Below are 26,317 nucleotides of genomic sequence, written 5' to 3'. Positions count from 1 at the left end.
GGAGGTGAGAGTTATAAACTAATACTTAATATTTTTATCTTATTACTCAAGTAATTCCATAACTTTTTTGTTAAGTTTGAGATATTTTCTTTCTTTTTAAGAGATTTTTGCTATAGGGCATGTGCACTTGCCAGAGAGAGAGAAAGACAAAGAGACAGAAAGCGAGAAATTACCCCCCAAAGGAGTGGCCACACTTCAATCCCTTTGCCTCCATTCTCTGGAGATCTTGGGCGTGCACGCAGAGTGAGTTTAAGTCCCCAGTTCTGGAACTCAAACTGCAGTTGACTATAAGGGAGTCCAGTGACGTAACCATTATGCCATCTGCTGGTCTCAAGAATGAATTTGAAGAGACCAGCAGTTAGCGTAATGGCTATGTCGCTGAACTCCCATGTAGTGGACCGTGGTTTGAGTCCCGGACCCGGTAGCTTAAATGCATGCATGTGTGTGCGTGCCCAAGATCCTGAGAGGAGAATGGAGGAGAAGGGATTGCAGTGTGGCCATCCCCCCTGGGGGGTGATTTCTTGCTTTCTATCTCTCTGTCTCTCTGTCTTTCTGGCGATCACACATGCCCTATGACAAAAAATACTCTCAAAAAAAAAAAAGAAAAGAATGAATGTGAACAACTTTTTGAGGGTGAGTGGACAATCTACAGATTTCTTATTGCTAGCTAACTGCAGTGCTTGATTCAGAGAGATTTACGTAGTACTTCTGTTGGTTCAGTTTCATCGTGAATGTGTATAGATTCTGTTGTATAGTTACCTTTTTAAATTTCAGAACACCTATAGCAAAAACCTCTCCAAAAAAAAAAAAATCAGAACTGTTATATAGTCTACTTATTGAAAAAGTATGTGAATTAGAATAATTATTGCAATAGAAGCTTTGTGATCCAAATACTTGGCGTTCTTATACTAATAGTTGCACATTTTTCTAAACGTGGAGACTAAACATTTGTCTTTTTGTATAAATTGAATAACTGAGCCATTGCTCTAGAGTTGAAGATACAGATGATTCAGCGTTCATATGTTTTGATCATAAACCAAATAGTTGATAAAGGTATTCTTATTTTAAAAGAATTATAGCTAATAACTATGGAAAGAATGATAGTGCTATATTCTTAACATTTTCAACTGCAAATGAAATGATGGATATGTAAGAAGTAATAGCAATAGCTGCTAAAAACCATCAGTTAGGTAAATAGCTGACAAGGAACATTATGGTAGCTGGGATCAGACTGATACAATCTGAGCCCAAAGGTAGATCATAATGTCTTAAATAGAGTCACAATCAGATATTCTTTTTTTTAAAGAATTTTTAAAAATTTCTTTTTATTTATTCATTCATTTATTTTAATTTGACCAGAGAGAGAGAGAGGGAAAGTGATAAAGCAAACCACCAGTCCGGGACTTGAACTGTGGTCAGCCATGTGGGAGTATCCAGCACTTTAACGACAATGCCACCTGCTGGTCCCCCACAATCAGATATTATACTCATCCTGATGTAACACAATGAAAAATACATAATACTGCCTATAAATGTTCTTATCCATTCTCCCTACAAAAATCAAACCTGAAATCTAAGCAAGTATTTAGGTCTAAATAATATACTTATTGTCTAGCTAAAAGATGAACATATAAAAGGACATCGTGCTGATGTAATCAACCAAACCTGGAATATAGGAAATACTATTAGTATAAGACACTTTCTTTCGTTTTTTTTGGAGAGATTTTCGGTATAGGGCGCGTGCGCTCGCCAGACAGACAGAGAGAAACATAGAGACACAAAGCAAGAAATCACCCCCCAGGGGGATGGTCATGCCGCAATCCCTTCTCCTCCATTCTCCTCTTGGAATCTTGGGCATGCACGCACACGCGCCCAGCGTGAGTTTTAAGCCTCCGGGTCCAGGACGCGAACCGCAGTCGACTACGTGGGAGTCCAGCGACATAGCCATTACGCTAACTGTTGGTTCCCTCTTTTTTTTTTTTGAGAAGTTTTTTGCTATAGGGTGTGTGCGCTCACCAGAAAGACAGAGAGAGACAGAGAGACAGAAAATGAGAAATCACTCCCCAGGGGGGATGGCCATGCCACAATCCCTTCTCCTCCATTCTCCTCTTGGGATCTTGGGCACACACACACACACACACATACGTGCCCAGTGTGAGTTTAAGCCACCAGGTCCAGAACTCAAACCATGATCGACTACATTGGAGTAGCTATTACACCAACTGCTGGTCCTCCAAGACTCTTTAGCAAATAAATGCCAAGGTGGAGAAACTTATCAGACTAAAAGAAATATAGTGAAATATAATACATAGTTTTTGGATCCAGATTTTAAAAAGCACACACTGTAAACTAAAAAAATACTTGTTAAATTTTTTGATATAGCGACTTTTTAAAAAATTATTTATTCATGTAATTCCATTTGTTATTATTACTATTTGTTAAATTTGACCAGAGAGAGATAGAATTAGAGAAAGGGGAACCAAGAAAGTAAGCCACCAGTTCTGGAACTCCAACCACAGTTGGCCATGTGGGAATCAAGTGCCTTTAAACGCCACGCCACCTTCTAGCCCTGATATAGTGACTGTTTTTAAGTTCTTTCATTTTATTGTTTTATTATTTATTATTGTGTTACAGAACACATGTGCATATACAAGAGAAAGAGAAAGGAAGAGAGGAAGCACCGCTCCCCCATTCTCTAACTCCTGGTCATGATGCAGTCCTTTTTTCTTATCTTCTCCATCCAGTCAGGATCCTGGGCACATGCATGCCCAGCCATGTAGAATCTGGCTTTCTCTGCATAATATCTAACCACTGTGCTGTGGGGTTAGCCCAAGTCTTTATATTCTAGAAACAGGTACATACTAAAGTGTTTATAGAGGAAGTGATACCATAGCAGAGATTTGCTTTAACATAAACCAGCAGGTGAATGGAGGGACAGGTGTACATCATCGTCCGTAAGTTGTTAGACAAAGTGAGTGAAGAGGGTTCATTATTATTTCTATTTTTGTGTATGTTTTAAAATTTTCCATAAGATAGAGTTTTTGAAAAGTCAAAATAATTACACCACTACTGATAACAAAACAATTGTACAAGCAAAACAAAGTGTTTTTTCTTTTTCTTTTCTTTTTTTGGCAGGGGAGGGGAAAGGTTTTTGCTATAGGGCGCACGTGCTCGCCAGAGAGACAGAAAGCTAGAAATCACCCCCCTGGGGAGATGGCCACACCACAATCCCTTCTCCTCCATTCTCCTCTCGGGATCTTAGGCACACATGCACACATGCCTGGCGTAAGTGTAAGCTACCGGGTCTGGGACTTGAACGGCGGTTGACTACATGGGAGTCCAGCAACATAGCCATTACACTAACTGCTGGTCACCAAAGTGTTTTTTCTTGAAAATCACGTAGTATATTAGAATTTATGATCCAATTGTACTGTGAGAAATTTTGGAGACACTCAGAGGCTACGCTAGGAGAATAGATACTTCTTTGTTTAGAGGTGTCTTGTATTCTGCTGTCAGTAGCACTTCAGATCTTAAGATTGATAATAATTTAATTATATGTTTTCTTTAGAGTTCCACAAACATGTGGAGTTTGATTTCCTTATCAAAGGACAGTTTCTGCGAATGCCCTTGGTCAAACACATGGAGCTGGAGAACATCTCATCTGTAAGTTCAAATACTTGCCTCTGTATTTTACATGAAGGCATTATCAGATATTTAAATTAAGTGCCTTTTAGAATCAGACTGAATCTATCTTTAACATCCAAGCTTCTTTCTTTAAAAGACTATTTATTTATTTACTTATTTATAGAAATTTTTGCTATAGGGCATGTGTGCTTGCTGGAGACAGAGAGACAGAAAGTGAGAAATCATCCCCACCCTGGGGAGATGGCCATGCTGTAATCCCTTCTTCATTCTCTACGGATATTGGTCACACACGCACATGTACCTGGTGTGAATTTCAAGCTGCTAGGTCCTGGACTCAAACCACGGTCGACCACATGGGAGTCCAGTGCTTTAAGCACTACGCCATCTCTCTGGCCCCATTATTTATCTTTTCTATGAAGGAAAGAGAGAGGGTAAGAGAGATAGATACCCCCGCACCGAATCTTTGCAGTTTGATTCACTCCCAGCCTCAGCCAGCCTGGATCATAAACATAAATGTGTGGGACCTCCATACATGCCCAGGGAGGTCCTGGGATGGGATGTGATCCTAGGAATTAAAAAAAAAAAATCACTTTCTTTCATTTATTTTAATTTAACTGGGGAGGGATGGAGTGAGAAAAAGAGAGAGAGGGAAAGTGAGAAAGCAAGCTGCCAGGTCGGGGCCTTGAACAGTGGTTGGCCATGTGAGAGTCCAGTGCCCTTAACCACCATACTACCTGCCAGCGTCAAACCCAGGACTTTTCCTTGTGGGTCTAGCTGTGCTACTCTCTGGCCCCTGAGATATTCATTCCATAGTTTATTGTTTGAACTTCTGTTTCTATATAATCAGTAATTTTTTTTTTAAGAATTATTTTATTTATCTTTATTTATTTATTTTAATTTGACCAGAGGGGAACAGAGTGAGAGAGAGAAGGGAGAGGAAAAATGAGAAAGCAAGCTGCCAGGTCCGGGACTTGAACTGTCGTCGGCCATGTGGGAGTCCAGCGCCCTTAACCACTATACCATCTGCTGGCCCCTACATAATCAGTTCTGAAAGCCCTTCATCTTGTGAGAGTATTTTATTCAAGAAAATACAGATGAATGAACACATTCTTCTTTTCTGTGGAAGAACTGGCAAGGGGATAGCAAATATGTGCTTAGTACTGCTACAAATGTACAAAATAATTGTGCACATATGAAAGCTATGGGTTAGGTTATTACAGTTTATTGGAATTTTGCATCTTCTACTTTTCAAACTTAATATTGCCTTTATAAATTAAAAAGATAATTGTTTTCATAATTTTTTGCTGATTTAATTTTTAAATTGTGGTACAGTATCCATGACATAAAACTTGCCATTTTAACAATCATTGAGTGTACAGTTCACTGGCATTAAGTATAGTTGACCCTTGAACAACACAGGTTTGAACTTTGTAGGTCCACTTATATTGCGTACCTTTTCTGTAAATACTGCAGATGTTTTTTTATCTCATGATTTTTGTAATAACCTTTTCTCTAGCTTGCCTTATTGTAAGAATACAGCATATAATACATATAACATACAAAATGTGTCTTAATCGACTTTTATGTTATCGATAAGATTTCTCGTCAGCAGTAAGCTATACGTAGTTAAGTTTTGGGAGAGTCAAGTTATATGTAGATTTTCGGGCCAGTTGGTGGCATGCCGGTTAAGGCAGCTAGAACCCACATGGCCAGCTGTGATGTTTGAGTCCTGGACCTGCAGCTTTGAAAACACTCCGGATACTTGTCTGTGTACGCTTACCCAAAATCCTGAAAGGAGAAATGGAGGAGAAAGGACTATAGTGGTCATTACCCTCAGGGTGGGTGCTTTTCACCACCACCCCATCACCACCTTATCTCTGTCTCTCCCAGGTGAGCACATGTACTCTATAGCAAAAAAGAAAGAAAAAGTTACATGTGGATTTTTCTCCTGTACTCCTGGTGGGGGTTGCCATCCCTCACCCCCACATTGTTCAAGGATTGACTGTACATTCGCAGCCATTACCACTGTCTGCATCCAGACTGTTGTATTATCCTGTACAGAAGTTCTATACTCATTAAACAATGTGCTTTTATAATTTTTTAATTCAAATATTGTCTTGTATTCTTTTCTTTCCCCACTTTTAGCATAAGTTTTCCAAGGCCATTAATACTTTTGAGTTTTTTTTTTTTTTTTAATAATTATTTTTTGGGGGCCAGCAGGTGGTGGGTGGTTAAGGGTGCTGGACTCCCACACGGTACCACACAGTTCAAGTCCTGAACCTGGTGGTTTGCTTTCTTGCTTTCCCTCTCTCTCACTCTGTCTCTCTCTGATCAAATTAAAATGAATAAATAAGTAAATAAAATTAAAAGTAATTCTTATAAAAAAAGAATTTTTTAGTTTATTCATTTTAATTTGATCAGGGAGAGACAGAGTGAGAGAGAGAAGAGGGAAAGTGAGAAAGCAAACCACCAGGTTTTAGTTAAGGTTTTTGTCTCTTTTTTTTTGAGAGAGAGATTTTTGCTATAGGGTGCATATACTGCCTAGAGATAAAAAGAGACAGAGAACAATGGCCTCCCCCCAACACTGGGGTAGCCATGCCATAATCGCTTCTCTTCTTGGAATTTTGGGCATGCACACACTCACGCCCAGCATGAGTTTCAAGCTGCTAAGTCTGGGACTCAAAACACAGTCGACCATGTGATAGTCCAGGCCTTAACCACTACACCATCTGCTGGCCTGGATTTTTTTGTCTTTTCGAATGGCTCCAAATTTTGGGAGTTATGAAGAGAACTAAGGCGATACATTAAGTTGGAGATTCTTAATTTTTATAATGTAGTATTTAAAAACTATACCACCTGATGGATTTCTGGTTTCTCTCTGTGTCTAGGAAGAGGTTGTGGAGCTAGAATATGTGGAGAAATACACTGCACCCCAGCCGGAGCAATGCATGTTTCATGATGACTGGATCAGTTCCATTAAAGGGGCAGAGGAATGGTATTGCCAGATGAATTTTATTGTTTGCTTATGTGCATCCTTCAGCCTGTTTTAAGTCCAATATGTGAATATTTTTCCCTGATTACCTGTTTATAAAAGTAATTGTGTGATATGTGTGTATTAGTGACCAAGCCAAACAGAAAGATGGTTATATTCATTGTATTCAAGAGAAAATAGGTATTTACTAATACTTTTTTGTTTCAAGATACTGTAGTGACATTTGTCTTCTGAGTAAGTTAAATGTCTTAGGGCATTTAATTTGTTCCATTTGAGTATATTGTGTTTAAGAAGAAGGGTATAATTTATTTCATAGAGGAAAAAATCACTTTTATGGCCACGGTTCTGGCCTGGTACCATGAAGAGGCAGGTTGTGCTAATTTAGAGCTGAAAAAGGCAGGCTGGAAACAAGAAAGAAGGTAAGGGTAGCTCTGAGCAAATCTCTACTGCCCTTACTTGTAGAAAATACCTCAGGAGTTCATAGTGGCTCTTAGTAAGAGCTTACTTCTTTTGAAGAATGTCTCCTTGGGGTTATTATACAGTTATTTATGTATTTATTGCTGGTCGTATTTTTACTTTAAACGAGTTTCAGTGGCTATGTTCAAAGAACTATTAGGCTTTACAAGGAATTTGCGTAACTTCCCTGAGAGTTGTATTTATAACAGTAGTAAATAATGACAGTCATTATTTTTGAAAGATCAAGTGTAACTTCTGATCTGTTCTAGAATATTTCAAAGTCTTGATCTTCATACTGAGGAAGAGTTTAAAACCATAATCTTGAAGGTTTACTTGTCATTGTCCTAGAAACTATTTATTTTCATGGTTTGCAAAAGCTTCTTTTCTTATTTTATAACATTTATTTTTCTCCTCATAGGATTTTAACTGGTTCTTATGATAAGACTTCTCGTATCTGGTCCTTGGAAGGAAAATCAATAATGACAATTGTAGGACATACAGACGTTGTAAAAGATGTGGCCTGGGTGAAAAAAGGTTAGAGCCCTTTGCCTAAGCTGATAAGAATTCTAGATAGGGATTTGGAAGTAAGCCATTTTCATTCTGGGACGGGGGGATGGGGACGTGATGTCTCTTGCCTCAGTTATTGTGAAGTCTTCAAAAAATACTGTGTTCAGGAAGAAAAGGATTGTATTTAAAAATCTATAAATTGGTGGAAATGAATTCTTAATTAACATCAGATAATATACGTTTTCAAGTTAATACTGTATTGAACTCGTATCTTCTACTTTTTTTTCTTTTTTTTTTTTTTTGGAGAGTTTTTTACGTAAGCTCTCAAGAGAGACAGAAAGTGAGAAATCACCCCCCGCAGCGGGGATGGCCACGCCACAATCCCTTCTCCTCTATTCTCCTCTCGGGATCTTGGGCACACACGCACACGCGCCCGGCGTGAGTTTTAAGCCACTGGGTCCAGGACTCAAACCGCGGTCGACCACATGGGAATCCAGCAACATAGCCATTACACTAACTGTTGGTTCCCATATCTTCTACTTTTAAAGAATTTCCTTTGTACCATGTTATCTTTTTTTCTAATTTTGTTTGTGCATTCTATGTTTTTTTTTAGACTTTGTTTCACTATGTTGCTGAGACTGGCCTTGATCTCATGGTCCTCCTGCCTCAGACTCCCAATTTGTTGGGATTATAGCGTCATGGCATCATGCCCCCACTTCAGGCTATCTTTTTAACAATTTTTCTCTCTCTCTTTTTTTTTTTTTTTTCTTTTAGGCTTTTGCCACAGGGTACCTGTGCTCACTAGAGAGAGACAGAGAGAAAATGAGAAATCACCATTCAGGGGGGATGGCCACATTACAGTCTCTTCTCCTCCATTCTTCTGTCAGGATTTTGGGTATGCACACACACATAACTGGCATGAGTTTTAAGCCTCCATATCCAGGACTTAAAGTGGTCAGCCATGTGGGAGTCTAGCACCTTAACCACTATACTGCCTGCTGACCCCAACAATCATTTTTAACAATAACAAGATTAATTTTTTAATTTCAGAACATGATACATATAAAGTGTACTAATGTTTTTCTTATTCTTGTGTTCTTTCTTTTAGATAATTTATCTTGCTTACTACTGAGTGCCTCTATGGATCAGACAATTCTCTTGTGGGAGTGGAACGTAGAGAGGAACAAAGTGAAAGCTCTGCATTGCTGCAGAGGTCATGCTGGAAGTGTGGAGTCTATAGCTGTTGATAGCTCAGGAACTAAAGTACGTGACTAGTGTATTATTAGTACTGTGTTACACAAGAATTTGAGCTTATTACTAAATATTTTTGTCTTTATGTATTCATTGCTATTGGTCTAGCTTCAGTAACTAAAGAATAATTCCAAACCAAAAGTAAAGAAGAGATACAAAATTTACTTCCTCAGCCTGGATTTCTCTTGTTTAAGTAAACAGGCTATGTCTTTATGTAACTTTCTTGAATCATAGTAATGACATATTTCCTTTTCTTGGAGATTTTTGCTATAGGGTGCGTGCGCTTGCTGGAGACAGATAAAAAATGAAAAAGCTCCACCTGGGGGGATGGCCACGCCACAATCCCTACTCCCCCATTCTTCCTTTTGGGACTTTAGGCATGCACACACATGCATCTGGCATGAGTTTCAAGCCTACAGGTCCAGGACTTGAACCATGGTTAGCCATGTGGGAGTCCAGCACTATAATGACTGCATCACCTGCTGGCTTCAGTAATGACATAATTTTCAATCTACCAGCTGCTCTTGAGTGCTGTATCAATTGAACATGCCTTCCTGATTATCTCAGACTTACATACACTAAAGTTAACATTAATAGAGTTTATTTTACTGTCAGTGCTGACTTATTCTTTACTGTGAGATAATAGTAAAGTTGGAGCCAGCTGGTAGAGTGGTGGTTAACGCAGCTCGATCACATACATCTGACTGTGTAGTTCAAGTACTGGATCCAGCAGCATAAAAAACATGCCAGGTGTGTGTGTATCCAGGCCTAAAGTCCTGAAAAGAGAATAGAGGAGAAGAGATCGTGGTGTGGCCATCCCAATCCCCGGGGGGTGCTTTCTCACTTTCCCTCTCTGTCTCTTCCTGTCTTTGTCTAGCAAGCACATGCACCCTATAGCAAATTGAAAAGAAAAATAGTTAAAGGGAAAATCCAAGGGCAATGCTATATTGCCTTAGGAAGGCTTACAGGCTCACAATTTGAAAATTTCTTAAACCACATTGAAGTATTCTGAATTTAACAGTGTTTTTTCAGTATCTCTTTGCCAATAGGACGTTTGATACATTTAGTGGTAAAGATTTATGTCTTTTCACATTTTGCAAGAAAGGTTTATGTTGTTGAGTGCAAATGTAAATGAATTAATCTTACCCTGTCTTTTGGCTATAAGAGGAACAAATTCATCTTGGTCTTAGTTAAACTGGAAAGAAAATTTATTGGGTTGCAAGATCCAAAGAAGGAGGGAACAACCAAATCTCTAGAATGATGAAGATGCATTGTGCCTCAGATACCATTGGGATGAAGGCTTAAATGTGGCCAGCTCCCCTGGTCTCTTTCTTGTTTCCCAATCAATTTTATTCTCTTTCACCTCAGCCTGGCTTTCTCAGTGACAATAAACCTGGACTTCAGTATGTCCCAGGTTTTACTTCCTATACTGTCTGTTCCTAGGGAAACTTCTGTAATATAAGACATTTTAAAAAGGTGTTTATTGCAGAAGAGACCTACTGATACCATGTGGGTCAGTTTCCTGTCCTAATCTAAGCAAACCTGGCAAGGGAATAAGGCCAGGCAGGAGCGGCAGCTCCCCAGATTGCCATGCAGATTGAGGGTGTGGCTTCCAGGAGACCATAAGCTGGGAAGATGGTACCATAGTAGTGAAGGGTTTCAGAGCTTATGTGCCACAGAACAAGTGAGGTAAAGGTTTTGTAGTTAAATAACAGGGGAAGAAAATAAAAAGGCAAATAATGTGAGTTATACTACATCTGCTTTTTCCCTCATATAACTGTCTTTAGTTTTGCAGTGGCTCCTGGGATAACATGCTAAAGATCTGGTCGACAGGTAAAGTAAATATTTCTTTGACTTACTAATGATGTTTTATGAATTTCAGTAAAAGAGGACTTTCTAACCCACATTTTGTCATAAAAATGGACCAGAGCTTTTTAGGACACACATAAAGGTACATAGTATGGTGACACGTTCGTATATTCTTGTGTTTCAATATTTTTTCTACCCACCATTCCCTTATTACTGAACAATGTCACTGAATTGCTGCAAGGTGTCAACAATGTGTTTAGTGTGATATACACCTATCTTAGTTTTCAGAGTTCCCTTATTTAGGAACCTAGAAGTAAACAGTACCTTCTGAGTCATTTTGACTCTAAAATAACTTAAAATTATCATTCACAAATGACTTTTTTTTAAAGTTTATTTATTTATTTCATGAGAGTTAGAGACAGAAGCATCCTCACTGGGCTCTTATGCCACAGTCCCCCCTGCCCCCACTCTCCTAGATAGCTGTGATCATGGTCATACGTGTTGAGCATGGACAGGTCAATCAGGGAATTGAACGATAAACCATTTGGATCCAGCACTACCAGTTCAATAGCATATTAGCACTGCACTGCTGAGCCCACTCCAAAAATAAATTTTGAGTCATTTTACTATTAAAGAAATTTCTTAGTTTAAGTGCTTTGCTATAAAAAAATTATTTAATTTTACTTAATATTATTATTATTATTTTAATTTGACCAGAGAGTGAGACATGGAAAGTGAGAAAGCAAGCCACCAGGTCTGGGACTCGAACTGTGGTCCACCACGTGGGAGTTCAGCGCCTTAACCACCACACCACCTTCCGACCCCTGAATACTTTGCTTTAAAAAAAATTATAATAAAGATAATTTTACAAAGATTAATATTCTTGCTTTGAAAACAGATAGAAAGGAACAGTTGAGGCCCAGCCACGATGGCAAAGGATTAGGGTACTGCTCTGCCATCTTGAGGCTCCATGGGAAGCCCAGGTTCAGATCCTAGATACCCCAGGAGAGATACGAACCTCTAGCCGACTGGAAGCCTGGGGCAGGAGGTTGGCGGCATGGCAAGACCCTGTCAAAAATACCTACTGCTCTTTATCTATCTCCCTCTCCATCTCATTTTAATAAATAAAAAAAAGGAATAATTGAGAGAGAAGGAGGAGCAAGGACTCTTAAAGGAAAGTACCTTCGTAGTAGTAAGAGAGCATTGATGGGAAGAGAAAGGAAAGAGCCCACATAGATGATTTAATTTGAAAACCTAGTAGCTAATACTATTTATTGCACTGGATGACAGACCAGAATATCTGTGTTACATTTGAGAGAATTGCATTATAACACCCTAAATACAGTTCACAAAGTAGAATTAAAGGGAATCAAGAAAGCTTACCAGTTTTAAATAATTACATGTAAGATGTCAGAAAATATATAATCCATTTTAGTAGATTTTATATAGGTGATTAGAACAAGCAAGTTTGAAGAAGATAGCAATTTAGATTAGAAAATTTTCCTTTTGTGGAATATTTTACTTTCTGACAGTGCTAGGTAAATGAGATAATGTGCATGGTTAGCTTGTACCTTTAAGGGGTTTATAATCTCTTGATAGTTAGAGAAAGCAGATTTATAAAACTTAGAACGCACTGGGCCAGCAGGTGGTGTGGAGGTTAGGGCACTCGATCCTACATGGCCAACCACGTGGTTCAAGTCTTGATCCAGCGCCTTGAAAATAACACTGGCTTTTGTGTGGCCCTTGTGTGTACATACCCAAAGTCCTGAGAGGACACTAGAGGAGAAGGGATTGTGGTGTGGTCATTTCCCCTGGGGAGGGCGCAGTCATTTTTCACTTTATGTTTGTCTGTGTGTATCTCTCTGGCAAGGGCATGCACCTAAATCAATTTAAAAACATTTTTTAAAATTAATTACTTAATTGTATTTATTATTATTATTAATTTTTAATTTGACCAGAGAGAGAGAAAGTGAGAAGGCAAGCCACCAGATCCAGGACTCAAGTTATAGTCATAACCACCATGCCACCTGCTGACCCCAGCAATTAAAAATTTAAAACTAAAGTTGCAACACATTAAAATCTCTAGTTTTTGTTTGAAAAATAACTGTGAAACACACTCCTTGTTATAAAAGTGAAATAGTCAGGGAGTACAAACATGACTGAAATGTATCTCCTTTTAACATGTGTGATATAGTTTCTCCTTTGTAATATAAATGCATTCTGGGTACAATTTTGTGTTAACTATGGTAAAGTGGCAGATATTCTAAACAGTTGTCTTAAAGACCTAACAAGATTTTAAACTAAGTTTTCATTAAAAAAAAAGAAAAACTTTTTTTGTTTTCTCTTTTTCAAAGATTGTTAATCCAAGTATTATTTTTAATAGATATCATAACTTTCCATTAACCTAAATAATGGGGAATTCCCCAACCAGTTGAAAAAAACACAGAGAAACCATATACCCAGAAATGTAGAAAATTTCAGACAGTTTGCAGTTAAATTGATTGTTTTTAAAATATCAAATCTAATTCTTAATTATATAGTCCCAACGGATGAAGAAGATGAAATGGAAGAGTCCACAAATCGACCAAGAAAGAAACAGAAAACAGAGCAGCTGGGATTGACAAGGGTTAAGTATTTGCGAGAGCACTACTATTCCTGCATGTATCTGAGTCTTGTAATACAACAGCATTGAGCTAGGTTTATGGATTGCTATGGTGATTATCTACCTATTATAGGAAGGGACTTCAAAAACTTCATAGAAATGTGGAATTAGGGAACCAGCAGGTGGCATGGTGGTGAAGGCGCTGGATACTCGCACATTGCTGCCCACAGTTCGAGTCCTGGACCTGGCGGCTTGCTTTCTCATTTTCTCTCTATCTCTCTCTGTGTTTCTCTCTGGTCAAATTAAAATAAATGAATGAATACATAAAATTAATTCTTTAAAAAAAAGAGATGTGGAATTAAAGTACAAATTAATGTGAGAAAATGTTTATATATTTTTTCATTACACAGTTTCCATGAACTTTTGAACACCCTTGAAAATTCATGATCGAGCACATGTGTGATTGTCAGGATTTTGAGCTCTTGGGCATGTGTACATGGCCCACTGTGTTTTCAGAACTGTTGTATCAGGGACTTAAAACCATGGTTAGTATGTGGCTTCCATATCTGCGCTACACAGGCTGGGCCATATTAATTTTTTTGTTTGTATGTTTCAGATAGATAAATAATAGTATATTCATTTTCTCATTTAGCTTTTTTGTCTTTTTATTTGTCAGAGGGCTCATGTGCTTGCCAGAGAGAGGGAGAAAACACCCCCCTCAGTGGGATATGGTCATCCCACAATTCCATCTCATTCATTTCTCCAACCTGTTGCGATCTGGAGCATGCATGCAAAAGTGCCCAGCATTTTTTTTTCAAGCTACCAGCGTTAGGATTCAAACAATAGTCAGTTATGTAGGAGTTGGCTTTCATAACCACTAAGCTACAGAGCTAGCCTCCTCATTCAGCTCATTATAGGACTTAAACACATGCATTAATTATTAATTGCAGTCATGCCAGAAACCCTTATCTTCTGTCTGCATTTCTTTCCAGTACCTGACTGTGTTAGTGTGACTGATTCTGCCAACCTGTTCATTTATCTATCTTTCGCTTCATATATTAGCATACAGTAGCTTTTCTCCTCTATAATTTTCAACATTGCCCTTTCCCCTCTAGGCCTATTCCACTTTAGTTGGATTGTATAGGTTGAGCATCCCTAGTCTGGAAATCTGAAATAACTCCCAAATCTGAAACTTTCCGAACTCTGACGAGGCCATAGGTGGAAAATTCCACGCTTGGACCTCATGAGAGGCTGTAGTCCAAGCACTACTATACAAAAATAATTGTATAACATTACCTTCAGGCTATGCGTATAAGGTAAATGTGAGGTATAAGTAAATTTCATTTTTAGACTTGGGTCCCAAATCCAAGATACTTCAGAACTTAAATGCAAATATTTCAAAATGCCAAACATTTCTGGTCCTAAGCTTTTTTTTTTTCTTTTTTTGGAGAGGTTTTTGCTATAGGGCACATGCGCCAGAAAGACAGAGATAGACAGAGAGAGAGAAAGCGAGAAATCACCCCCCAGGGGGGATGGCCACACCACAATCCCTTCTCCATTCTCCTCTTGGTATCTTGGGCATGCATGCACATGTGCCCGGCATGAGTTTAAGACACCGGATCCGGGGCTCTAACTGCAGTCAGCTACATGGGAGTCCAGCGACATAGCCATTACGCTAACTGCTGTTCCCTGGTCCTAAGCATTTTAGTCAAAGGACATACAACCTGTAGTGCCAGTGCCAGTGTTGACTTTTGTATTTATTAAAATATTTTTGCATAGAGGAAAATTAATTCTTCTTGGTATGTAGCTCTTTAAGTTTTGATAAATGCATAGAATTATTGTAACTACTGTACAAATCAAGACACAGTCTCTCATAACCATGTTGTTTTCTATCCTAGATCCTTCTGACTTTTTATGGTACCTTACTTTCTGTTTCATTTAGGTCACATCTGAGGGTATTAAATTCCCTATATTGTCAACCTTTCCTCCTACTTCTTCTTTTTTTTTTTTGAGAGGTTTTCGCTATAGGGCGCGTGCTCTTGCCAGACAGACAGAGAGAGACATAGAGACAGAAAGCGAGAAATCACCCCCCCAGAGGGGATGGTCACGCCGCAATCCCTTCTCCTCCATTCTCCTCTTGGGATCTTGGGCACACACGCACACGCACCCGGCGTGAGTTTTAAGCCACCGGGTCCGGGACGTGAACCGCAGTTGACTATGTGGGAGTCCAGCGACATAGCCATTACGCTAACTGCTGGTTCCCCCTCCTACTTCTGTCCCTTGACAACCACTGATCCATTCTCTAGTCCCAGTAGGGTGTGGTCATGCCACAATCTGTTCTCCGTTTCTCCATCTGTTGAGATTTTGGCCATTTATAAGGGGCTGTAAAAACAGATAAAGAACAAGACAATACAACAGAAACTATATGGTCTACAAAAACTAAAATATTTATATGCTGGCCTTTTACTGAAAGAGTTTCCTCCCTGATTAGTAAAATCCACATTTCAAATGATCTATTAATACTCTTTTTTTTTTTTTTTTAATAATTTTCCCCCTTAGTTTGTTATGGGGACTGTACACACACCAGAGAAAGAGACAGAGTTAGAGAGAGGGAAAGTGAGAAATCACCACCCAGGGGCAATGACCATGCCACAGTATCTTCTCCTCTTGAGGTGTTGGACATGCACACATATGCGCCTGGCATGATTTTCAGACCACTGGGTCTGGGACTTAACCTGCAGTCACCCATGGGTTAACCACCTTAACCTCCGTGCGACCTGCTGCCCCTTTCAAATAGTTTTTGCTGTAAGACATGTGTGCTTGCAGGGGGCGTGGAGTGAGGAATCACTCCCCCAGGAGAATGGCCATACCTCCACCCGTTCTCAAGTCTCTTCTCAGGATTTTGAGTACACACACACATAACTTAGCACATGTCTCAAGCCACCAGGTCTGGGATTCAAACCGCACAGTTGGCCATGTGGGATTCAGGCTCCTTAACCACCATGCTACCAGCTGGCCCCTATTTTACTTTTTTGTTAAGGTTATTAAAGAATTAATGTAACGGAGTTACAAAGGCAGATCGTGTCCCATTTCAAAATTCTACCTTTCTCTCTTTTATGTGTTCCTTATATTTAAGACAAGCACTATACCCTAGTTTAGTGTGTATGTTTTTTGTTTGTTTGTTTGTTTTTAATTGCTAGTGGTGGCATGTATGCTTGCCAGAAAGAGGCAGAGAAAGGGGGAAAAAGAACCCCCACAAGGGGACATAGTCAGACCACAATCTCTTTTCTTCATTTCCCCATCCTATTGGGATTTTGGGCATCTGTGCATTTTTTTCAAACCACCCATGCTGGGATTCAGCCATGGTTGACTGTGTGGGGTCTGGCTCTCCTAATCACCAGGTTATTGTTTGGCCCTAGTTTAATTCTCTTAATTCTAAAAAGATATTGAAGATTTTTGGAGTAGTAATAAATGAGCCATGGAAAATATTTAAAGATTAGGTAGTGTGGTGATTAAGGCAGCTGGATCCCACGTGACTGACTATGCAGTTTGAATCCTGGCCTGAGCGGTTGGGCACCTAAGGCATGCATTTCCAACATCCCAAAAGGAGAATGGAGGAGAACGGATTGCAGCATGGCCATCCCTCAGTGGGAACGCTTTCTCTCTGACTGTTTCTCTCACTGTCTTTCTTTCTCTCTGTCTGGTGTTCACACATTCCCTCTGGCAAATGGCGGGTGGGGGGACTAAGTAATAGGACTTAAAGCTGCTGAAGAAATGGTGATGGTGATGAGGTGGTGAGAATAAGTATCTAACTTACCAGAAAGAATCATATAAAAATTGGTAATACTTTGACTCAAACTTAGATCTGACTCAAAAGCTTTTTCTTGCTAACTATGGAGCAGGTTCATAAAAACCAATCCCAAGGATGTGCTCCCACTGAGTGGAGGGTCGTAAAGAGTATCACCGTGCCAGCCTCCAAGAATTGGAGTCCAAATGCTCCCATCCACTGCATCTAGGCTGCACTTTGACCAGTTGCATGAGAGCAGTGAGACAGAAAACACTCGTACAACAAGTTATTAGGAAGCAGCTGTTACTTACCGATAGGTAGCAAGGGACAGCAGAAGTTTCAGACCCGTTGTGAGATGGTTCCCCAAGACTTTAGAAAGCTACTCAGCGAGGATGGAGCCTCAGCTACATGTACCACTCTTGTCCCTCTGCTGAGGGATTCCAAAAGAGCCTGCCATGGGTTATATACCCTGAAGTCTCCCTACTTTACTAGGAAAAGCTTTGAAGTACATTCTGTATGGGAGAGGGTGGAGAGTCTAGAACAGAGCCCAGCTTGTTCTGTTATTCCCTCCCTATCTTAAGATGTTACATTCCCAGCACAATTATTCTGAAAGTTATAGGCAAGGAGAGGGGAGAAACTGGGTCAGTCCAAGGTTATCCAAGGACATCCAATACTGACCTTTAACACAATGTGTTTGTCAGGTGGGAGAACTAAGTGTTAGATTATAATGAAAAGTAGAACAGAGGTGGCAGCATCCGAGTAACTTTGGAGTAATATTTGGGTTCATACTCAAGTGTGCCACTTATAATCTGTATGACCTTAAACAAGTTATCTTTCTTAGCTCATGTTTTCATGTATAAAGTAAAAAAAAAAAAAACAATTCCCATCTTGTGGGATTGTTTTAAAGAAGTAAAGCTGGATATAAAAGCTAAAACACTTCGGGCGCGTGTGCGTGTGTGCCCAAGATCCCAAGAGGAGAAGGGATTGCGGCGTGACCATCCCCCCTGGGGGGTGATTTCTCGCTTTCTGTCTCTATGTCTCTCTCTGTCTGTCTGGCAAGCACACGCGCCCTACAGTGAAAATCTCTCCAAAAAAAAGAAAAAAAAGCTAAAACACTGGTAAAATGACTAGCACATGGTCTTTGGAAGTAATAACTACTGTTATTTCAAATACTCTGAAATAAAAATGCTTTCCCCTTTTGGGGTCTTTCATTTCTAGACTCCTATTGTGACCCTCTCTGGCCACAAGGAAGCAATTTCCTCGGTTCTGTGGTCAGATACTGAAGAAATCTGCAGTGCCTCTTGGGACCATACGATTAGAGTGTGGGATGTTGAGTCTGGCAGTGTTAAGTCTACTTTGGTAAGATCTATGAATTTAGTTGTCCTCTGATGAACTTCGATCTTTCAAGTGACAAATGTCTCTTTTAGTCACCGTGGTTAAATGTTCTTTCCTTTTCTTTTTCAGACGGGAAATAAAGTGTTTAATTGTATTTCCTATTCATCACTTTGTAAACGTTTAGCATCTGGAAGCACAGATAGGCATATCAGGCTGTGGGATCCCAGAACTAAAGGTGAGTCCTGTAAAAGGTGGGGGGCAAGGATGTGTAAAGAACATCTATTTCTCTTCTCACTAGAGATGTGGTGTAAAGAATGATGAAGTTCTACAAATATATTGATGTTCCTGCTTCTCTTTTCTGAAATTCATCACTTGTTATCTCTTTTGCTTTGTTCAGATGGTTCTTTGGTATCGCTGTCCCTGACCTCCCATACAGGCTGGGTCACATCCGTAAAATGGTCTCCTACCCATGAACAGCAGCTGATTTCGGGCTCTTTAGTGTATAAAGTAAAAAAAAAAAAAAACAATTCCCATCTTGTGGGATTGTTTTAAAGAAGTAAAGCTGGATATAAAAGCTAAAACACTTCGGGCGCGTGTGCGTGTGTGCCCAAGATCCCAAGAGGAGAAGGGATTGCGGCGTGACCATCCCCCCTGGGGGGTGATTTCTCGCTTTCTGTCTCTATGTCTCTCTCTGTCTGTCTGGCAAGCACACGCGCCCTACAGTGAAAATCTCTCCAAAAAAAAGAAAAAAAAGCTAAAACACTGGTAAAATGACTAGCACATGGTCTTTGGAAGTAATAACTACTGTTATTTCAAATACTCTGAAATAAAAATGCTTTCCCCTTTTGGGGTCTTTCATTTCTAGACTCCTATTGTGACCCTCTCTGGCCACAAGGAAGCAATTTCCTCGGTTCTGTGGTCAGATACTGAAGAAATCTGCAGTGCCTCTTGGGACCATACGATTAGAGTGTGGGATGTTGAGTCTGGCAGTGTTAAGTCTACTTTGGTAAGATCTATGAATTTAGTTGTCCTCTGATGAACTTCGATCTTTCAAGTGACAAATGTCTCTTTTAGTCACCGTGGTTAAATGTTCTTTCCTTTTCTTTTTCAGACGGGAAATAAAGTGTTTAATTGTATTTCCTATTCATCACTTTGTAAACGTTTAGCATCTGGAAGCACAGATAGGCATATCAGGCTGTGGGATCCCAGAACTAAAGGTGAGTCCTGTAAAAGGTGGGGGGCAAGGATGTGTAAAGAACATCTATTTCTCTTCTCACTAGAGATGTGGTGTAAAGAATGATGAAGTTCTACAAATATATTGATGTTCCTGCTTCTCTTTTCTGAAATTCATCACTTGTTATCTCTTTTGCTTTGTTCAGATGGTTCTTTGGTATCGCTGTCCCTGACCTCCCATACAGGCTGGGTCACATCCGTAAAATGGTCTCCTACCCATGAACAGCAGCTGATTTCGGGCTCTTTAGATAATATGGTCAAGCTGTGGGATACAAGAAGGTAAATCTTGTTTATGATCCACAAAAGAAAGAAATCAACTAGACATAAAATGAATACTGACATAATTCTTTAGAACAAAAGGGGAAAAAAAATAAAAAGCCCTTGGTTGTACTACCTGATACAACACTGATAGCCAAAAGAAAAGCAAGAATCATAGGAATTCCCTGCATGTTAATATGTTGTTTTTCACATCCTGAAAGAATCTAATTCCATGTTGATTTTTTGGTTAAAAAAAAATTAAATTTATAAAATATTTCTGACTTTTTTATAAAATAGGAAAAATATTAGAGTTTAGAAAGATTATCCTAGACCTTAATAAGTTGTGTTAATAAAAAATTAAATTTAAAAACTCTTTTTAAAAATAATCAGATATTAAAGATGTTTTTCTTAGTCTAATGCTATGATATTAGTGTATACAAAATATCCCAACAAAATGCATGCATGCATAATATATTTACTTTTCTTTACAAGTAGAACAGAGATGGATTAACCAAATACCTGTGTTATTGTTGTTGGCCTTAAATCTGCCTTCTAACACCCTTATATCATCTTAGAATACGTGACTTATAGAACTTACATACATTTTAACTGTATACTTTAAATAGCATTTAACATACTATTTTTGATCATAGTAGTAAATGCTATGAAGGAAGTAAAGCAGGGTACAGGGGCACTTCTTTGGAAAGTGTACTCTTTGAAAGTAGTGTTTTAGTAGTGAATTGAAATTTAGTATGAGAGTCTGAGCCTTGTCCAGATCATGGCAGAGAGAGCAACAGATAATGTGGAAAGAATCTTGGCACGTGGGCAGGATAGCCAGAAGGCCAGTGTTGCTGGAATGGAGTAAGCAGTGAGGAGAACGGCAGGACATGAGGCAGGTAGTGGTTATATCAACCAAGACATTGTAGTCCATGGTAAGAAATGTTTCATTCTAAGTGTGATGAGACGGTGTTGGAGAGTCTTGAACAAGGAAGCAAGACTGGAAACAGAGGCTGTTGTAATTCAGAGATAGAGAATGACCTTGGGCGACTGCGGTGGTAGCATTAGAGATAAGTGATCGAACTCCAGGTATATTTTGAAGATAGCTCTACGGCAAGATCAAATATGGAAGTAGGCATCGATGGGAGATAGTGTCCACATTTTCTGCCTGAGCAGTTGAGAGACTGGGTGAAGTCATTTACTGTGATAGGAAAGAGTAGAAAAAGGTTTATGAGGGAAAAATCAAAAGTTTCATTTTGTTCATTTAAAATTTCTAATGCTCAAAAGGCACCCAACTGTCAGTCATTTGGCTATACATATGAAACTCAGGAGAGAAGTTTGGACTGAAAATCTAAATTTGGGAGTTACAGGGTATAGGTGACAAGACAAAGGGTGTGTAAAGCCATGATTTTGTAGTAAAAGAAAACTAGTCTAGGAGGCATGAAATAGGCCTAATTATAAATACATTTTTATAACTAACTTTTTTTCTGAATATATTTGTTGAAATAAATCTCTGTAGTCTGTTAATGATACAGGAAAAAATAGGAGAAGTAGTCAAGTAAATACCCAGAATTTTAAGATTAGGTGGTTACTGGGGTAAGGGTGGTAAGCCCTGCGAAGTTTTCAGAAAAATGGGATTAGTTGTACGTGTTTGTTTTAAACAGGGATGCATATAACATGTTAATATTTTCATTTTTCAGTTGTAAGGCTCCACTCTATGATCTGGCTGCTCATGAAGACAAAGTTCTGAGTGTAGACTGGACAGACACAGGGGTAAGGATTTTAATAGTTACCTAATAAAGAGGAAAATATTTTAGGATTAATCTGGTGTTTGTGTTTATAAAGTTACTAGTTTCAATATATCTAATACTTATAATTATGTATTATTATGTATTATGTTTTCCTTAGTATTTTTCAAAAAAATCTCACATCTCATTCAAAGAGAGAAATTTTTAAAATAATTATCTTTTTAGGGGCAAGCAGATGGTATAGCAGTTGCGTTGTGGGATTCCCACATGCTTGATGATGGTTCAAGTCCTAGACACAATGACTTTGAAAGCACGCTAGGTCCATGTCCGTACATGCCCTAGATCCCAGGAGGAAAATGAAGGAGAAGGGATTGCAGCATGGCCATCCTCCCTGGGGGATGATTTCTTGCTTTCCCTCTCACTGTATCTGTCTGTCTCTCTCTCCTCCTCTCTCCAGTGAGCATATGCACCCTATGGAAAACACTCTAAAAAGGAAAGAAGAAAAAACTATTTATGTAATTTTATTTATCATTGTTAGTATTGTTTTGTTTTGTTTTAATTTGCTACAAGGCATGTGCATTTACCAGAGAAGAGAGTGAGGTGTGAGAAAGCAAGCCACCAGATCCAGGACTCAAACTGCAGTCTGCCATGTGGAAGTCCAGTGCCTTAACCACCACACCACCTGCTAGCCCCCAAATTTGCCCTTTAATAATACAAGGTAGTGGGGACCAGCAGCTGGTGTAATGGTTACATCACTGGACTCCCACATGGCCTACTGTGGTTGGAGTACCGGACCTGGCAGCTTGAGATTTGCTGGCATGTATGTGTGTGTGCCCAAAATCCCAGAGGAGATGGAAGGAAGAGGGGACTGTGGCATGGCCATCCCCCTGGAAGGTGATTTCTCTCTTTCTCTCTCTATGGCATGCGTATGTGCCCTATAACAAAAACCTCTCAAAGTAAGTAGGGGGCCAGCAGATGACTCGGAGGTTAAGGATGCTGGACTCCCACATGGCCAACCATGGTTCGAGTCCCAGACCTGGTAACTTACTTTCTCATATCCCCTCTCTTTCTCTCACTCTCGCTCTGTCCCTCTCTGATCAAATTAAAAATAAATAAAGTTAAGTAATTCTTTAAATAAATAAATAAATAATACAAAGTAGTAAAATTTCAAATTTTAAAGCAGCTTCTTTTTCTTTTGAGTTTTTGTTTTTGTTTAATGTTTGCCAGAGGGCACATGTGCTTGCCCAAAAGAGACAGACAGGGAGAGAAAGAAATTGAGAAAGCACCCCACCATACCCATGGTGAGTGGTCACATTGCAATCTTTTCCGTCATTTCTCCCTCCTTTTGGAATTCCGGGCACACATGCTCCTGCCGTGTTTTTCAAGCTGCCAGGTCTGGGACACTAACTGCACAGTGGGCCACGTGATATCCTCCTCCTTTTACTATCACATCAGGGTTGTCCCTCTCAAGAGTATCTCTTTTAAGTTTTTGTTGCTACGGGGTACTTGTGCTTTGCCAGAAGAGAGAGAAAGAGAAGGAAAGTGAGCAATCATCCTTCAGCAGGGATTCATTTTTCTGCTGAACATGGAAGGTAATGTCCACATTTTCTGCCTGAGCAGTTGGGTGACTGGGTGAAGTCATTTACTTCCATTCAGCCACAGCCCATTCTCTAGTCTCTTCTTGGGATTTTGAGCACACATGCATGTGCACCTGGAGTGATTTTCAAGCTGCTGGGCCCAGGACGCGAACACGCAGCTGCCATGTGTGATTCAGCATCTTAACCTCCATGCAACCTGCTGGCCTTTCATGAGTATCTTAATGAAACATTTTTAAATCTATAAACTCAACTATATCAGACTAAATGTATCAAAGTATTTCCCAGTTAGCTAACCCTTATATAATGTCTGGATTGTTAAGAGTGTATTTAAAGAATTACAGTATAATTATATTCATATATGTGTGTGTGTGTGTGTGTGTGTGTGTGTGTGTACACATACATACATAAACTTAACATCTAAGAATTCTTTCCAAATACACATTCTAGGGCAACTTGAATAATTTGTAATATACATTTACTTGCAAACAATGAATGTATTTTTTTAAAGAATTATTCATTTAATTTTATCTATTATCATTAGGTTTTGGGGGTTTTTTTAAGAGAGATTTTTGCTATAGGGCACATGTGCTTGCTGGAGAGACAGAGAGATAGAAAGCAAGAAAGTAAGAAATCACTCCCCGGGGGGACAGCCACATTGCAATCCCTTCTGCTCCATTCTCCTCTTAGGATTTTGGGCACATACACATGTGCCCAGCATGAGTTTTAAGCCTCTAGATCTGGGACTCAAACCGCAGTCATCTATGTGGGTGTCCTGTGGTGTAACCGCCATGTGTTGATCCCTTACTATTAGTTTTAATTTGCTATAAATCATGTGTGTTCGTCAGAGAGAGACAAACAGGGTAAGAAAATAAGAAAGCAAACTGCCAGGTCTGGAATTCAGACCACAGTTGGCCACATGGGGGTCCAATGTCCTAACCACCATGTCCGAATGTATTTTCTTAAATAGGCAAACTAGATGTCCTTCAAACTTTTAAATTTTATTATTGATCTTAGCAAATACTTCATTGAAAGCACATAGTGGGACCAGTAGTTGGCGAAATGGCTGTGTTGCTAGACTCCCATGTAGTCGACTGCGGTTCGAGTTCTGGACCTGGTGGCTTAAAACACTGGGCGCGTGTACGTGCATGGCCAAGATCCCGAGAGAAGAATGGAGGAGAAGGGATTGTGGCGTGGCCATCCCCAGGGGGGTGATTTCTCGCTTTCTGTCTCTCTCTCTGCCTTTCTGGCGAGCACACACGCCCTATAGCAAAAACCTCTCCCCCCTAGAAAAAAGAAAAGTACATTAGCATATTGTGCCCTAACTAAATTCAGGTGAGTACTTATAAAATTTCTTACTGAATTGTACTGTAACTGCCAGATCTGTTGTATTAATAATAGGTCCCTTTAAGTACTAATTCTCAATGCAAATTAGTAGCTTATTCATAATTCTTCTAGTAATTAGAATCATTAGTATTTAATTGAAATAATTGTATTTACTTACCTTTTCATGTCTTTTCTTTTTTTTCCCTTTACACAGTTACTTCTAAGTGGAGGAGCAGACAATAAATTGTATTCCTACAGATACTCACCTACCACTTCCCATGTAGGGGCATGAAAGTGAATGATAATTTGGTTCTGGAGATGTGTTCAGTAACTGAAATCGGTAGAGAATCATTGGATTACGATGATGCAAATGTAGAAAGCTGCCTTTTAGATTAAATTTAATGTAATGTTTTCATCCTTCTTAATAGCTAACATACTCTTTTGTATTTTTATTTTGTATTTAAATATTATAGTTTGTGCTGACTATAAAGTATAATATGTGGCTTGTGTTCTCTATCCTATGCAAACTCTTGAAATTAAACTGAGTTTTTAAATTTCTTTTTTAAAATATCGATTTGAATTAGGATTTGATTTTGAAATGCTAAGAAAGAATGTGTTCAAAATAGAGTAATTTTCCAGATTTTTCTGTTAGCTCTTTATAAAAAGCATCTAGAAAAGACTAATAAAAATTTATTAGCAAAAAAATTAGAAATACAATTACCTTTTGGTAAAATAAGTGATATAAGAAAATAAGACTTTGTAGGTATTCAGAACATTAAAAATGTAAATGTTGCCCATTTATTAAGAATTGAGATATTTTAAGTGAAGCAATTTATGTTAAAAATGTCAGCCTTTAAAAATTTCATGTAGATTTTACTGTAATCAGGAATCTCCTCTCTCCCTAATCTGTCCTCACATGTAGATGAGAATACATTCTTGAGGCAAAATCTTTCAGTCAGTATTAAACATTTACAAATTTTATGATATCATTAGCATTTATATTTATGTATAGTGTGTATATACAAAATATTTAAAGCAAATATCTTTTTTTTAATGTGACTTCCCTCTTTAATGGATTGGTATTTCTCAAGCAAGGCACTTATGACCTTTTGGTAACACGTGGGAAATCAGTTTGGTATCATCATTTGATTGTAATACAGCATATCTCAAATGATGTTTCTGTCCTAGAAGTCTTAGAACTACATCTATATGTGGCTGCAGTTGAGAGCCAAATTAACAGTGGATTGAGCCAGTTGGGAGTTTAGTTCTTTTCAATTAAGTCCAGAGGCTGCCCAAGGTTGGTATAGTGGTTTTGTTTCACATTCCTTAGGGCTCCCTCCACCCTTACGATATTGGCCCTTATTTTCCTAGAGACCAAGAGTTAGAGTTACAGTTATGACATCATTTCTTTTTTTTTTTTTTCTTAAGAGAGATTTTTTTACTATAGGGTATGTGCACTTACCAGAGAGTCAAAGAGACAGAAAGCAAGAAATCTCCCCAGTAGGATGGCCACGCCACAATCCCTTTTCCTCCATTCTCCTCTTGGGACTTTGGACATGCATGCACACACACCCTGGCATGAGGTTTTATGGGGTTCTTTGGAGAGATTTTTGCTATAGGGCACGTGGCTCGCCAGAAAGACAGAGAGAGACAGAAAGCGAGAAATCACCTGCCAGGGGGCATGGCCATGCCGCAATCCCTTCTCCATTCTCCTCTCGGGATCTTGGGCACGCACGCAGGTGCACCCGGCATGAGTTTAAGCCACCGGGTCCTGGA

General features: G+C 39.1%; 1 protein-coding gene across 1 annotated transcript in view; it reads left to right on the top strand.

Moving 5' to 3' along the window:
- Nucleotides 1-26,014, top strand: part of WDR12 (WD repeat domain 12) — a 36,421-nt gene extending 10,407 nt beyond the window's left edge. Inside the window, exons 3-13 of the mRNA XM_014589568.2 lie at nt 3,569-3,663; nt 6,534-6,640; nt 7,512-7,627; nt 8,709-8,863; nt 10,639-10,684; nt 13,201-13,286; nt 18,268-18,408; nt 18,514-18,619; nt 19,764-19,896; nt 21,573-21,645; nt 24,756-26,014. Of these exons, the coding sequence (XP_014445054.1) occupies nt 3,569-3,663; nt 6,534-6,640; nt 7,512-7,627; nt 8,709-8,863; nt 10,639-10,684; nt 13,201-13,286; nt 18,268-18,408; nt 18,514-18,619; nt 19,764-19,896; nt 21,573-21,645; nt 24,756-24,833 (1,136 nt within the window). The 3' untranslated portion in view covers nt 24,834-26,014. The remainder of the gene's footprint in view (nt 1-3,568; nt 3,664-6,533; nt 6,641-7,511; nt 7,628-8,708; nt 8,864-10,638; nt 10,685-13,200; nt 13,287-18,267; nt 18,409-18,513; nt 18,620-19,763; nt 19,897-21,572; nt 21,646-24,755) is intronic.
- The last annotated feature ends 303 nt before the right edge of the window (nt 26,015-26,317 follow it).

The sequence above is a fragment of the Tupaia chinensis genome, unplaced genomic scaffold (assembly GCF_000334495.1).
Source record: "Tupaia chinensis unplaced genomic scaffold, TupChi_1.0 Scaffold000361_2, whole genome shotgun sequence".
Lineage (NCBI taxonomy): Eukaryota > Metazoa > Chordata > Mammalia > Scandentia > Tupaiidae > Tupaia > Tupaia belangeri.
Note: the sequence above shows the minus strand (reverse complement) of the source record. Positions and strands in the feature narration are given on the sequence as shown.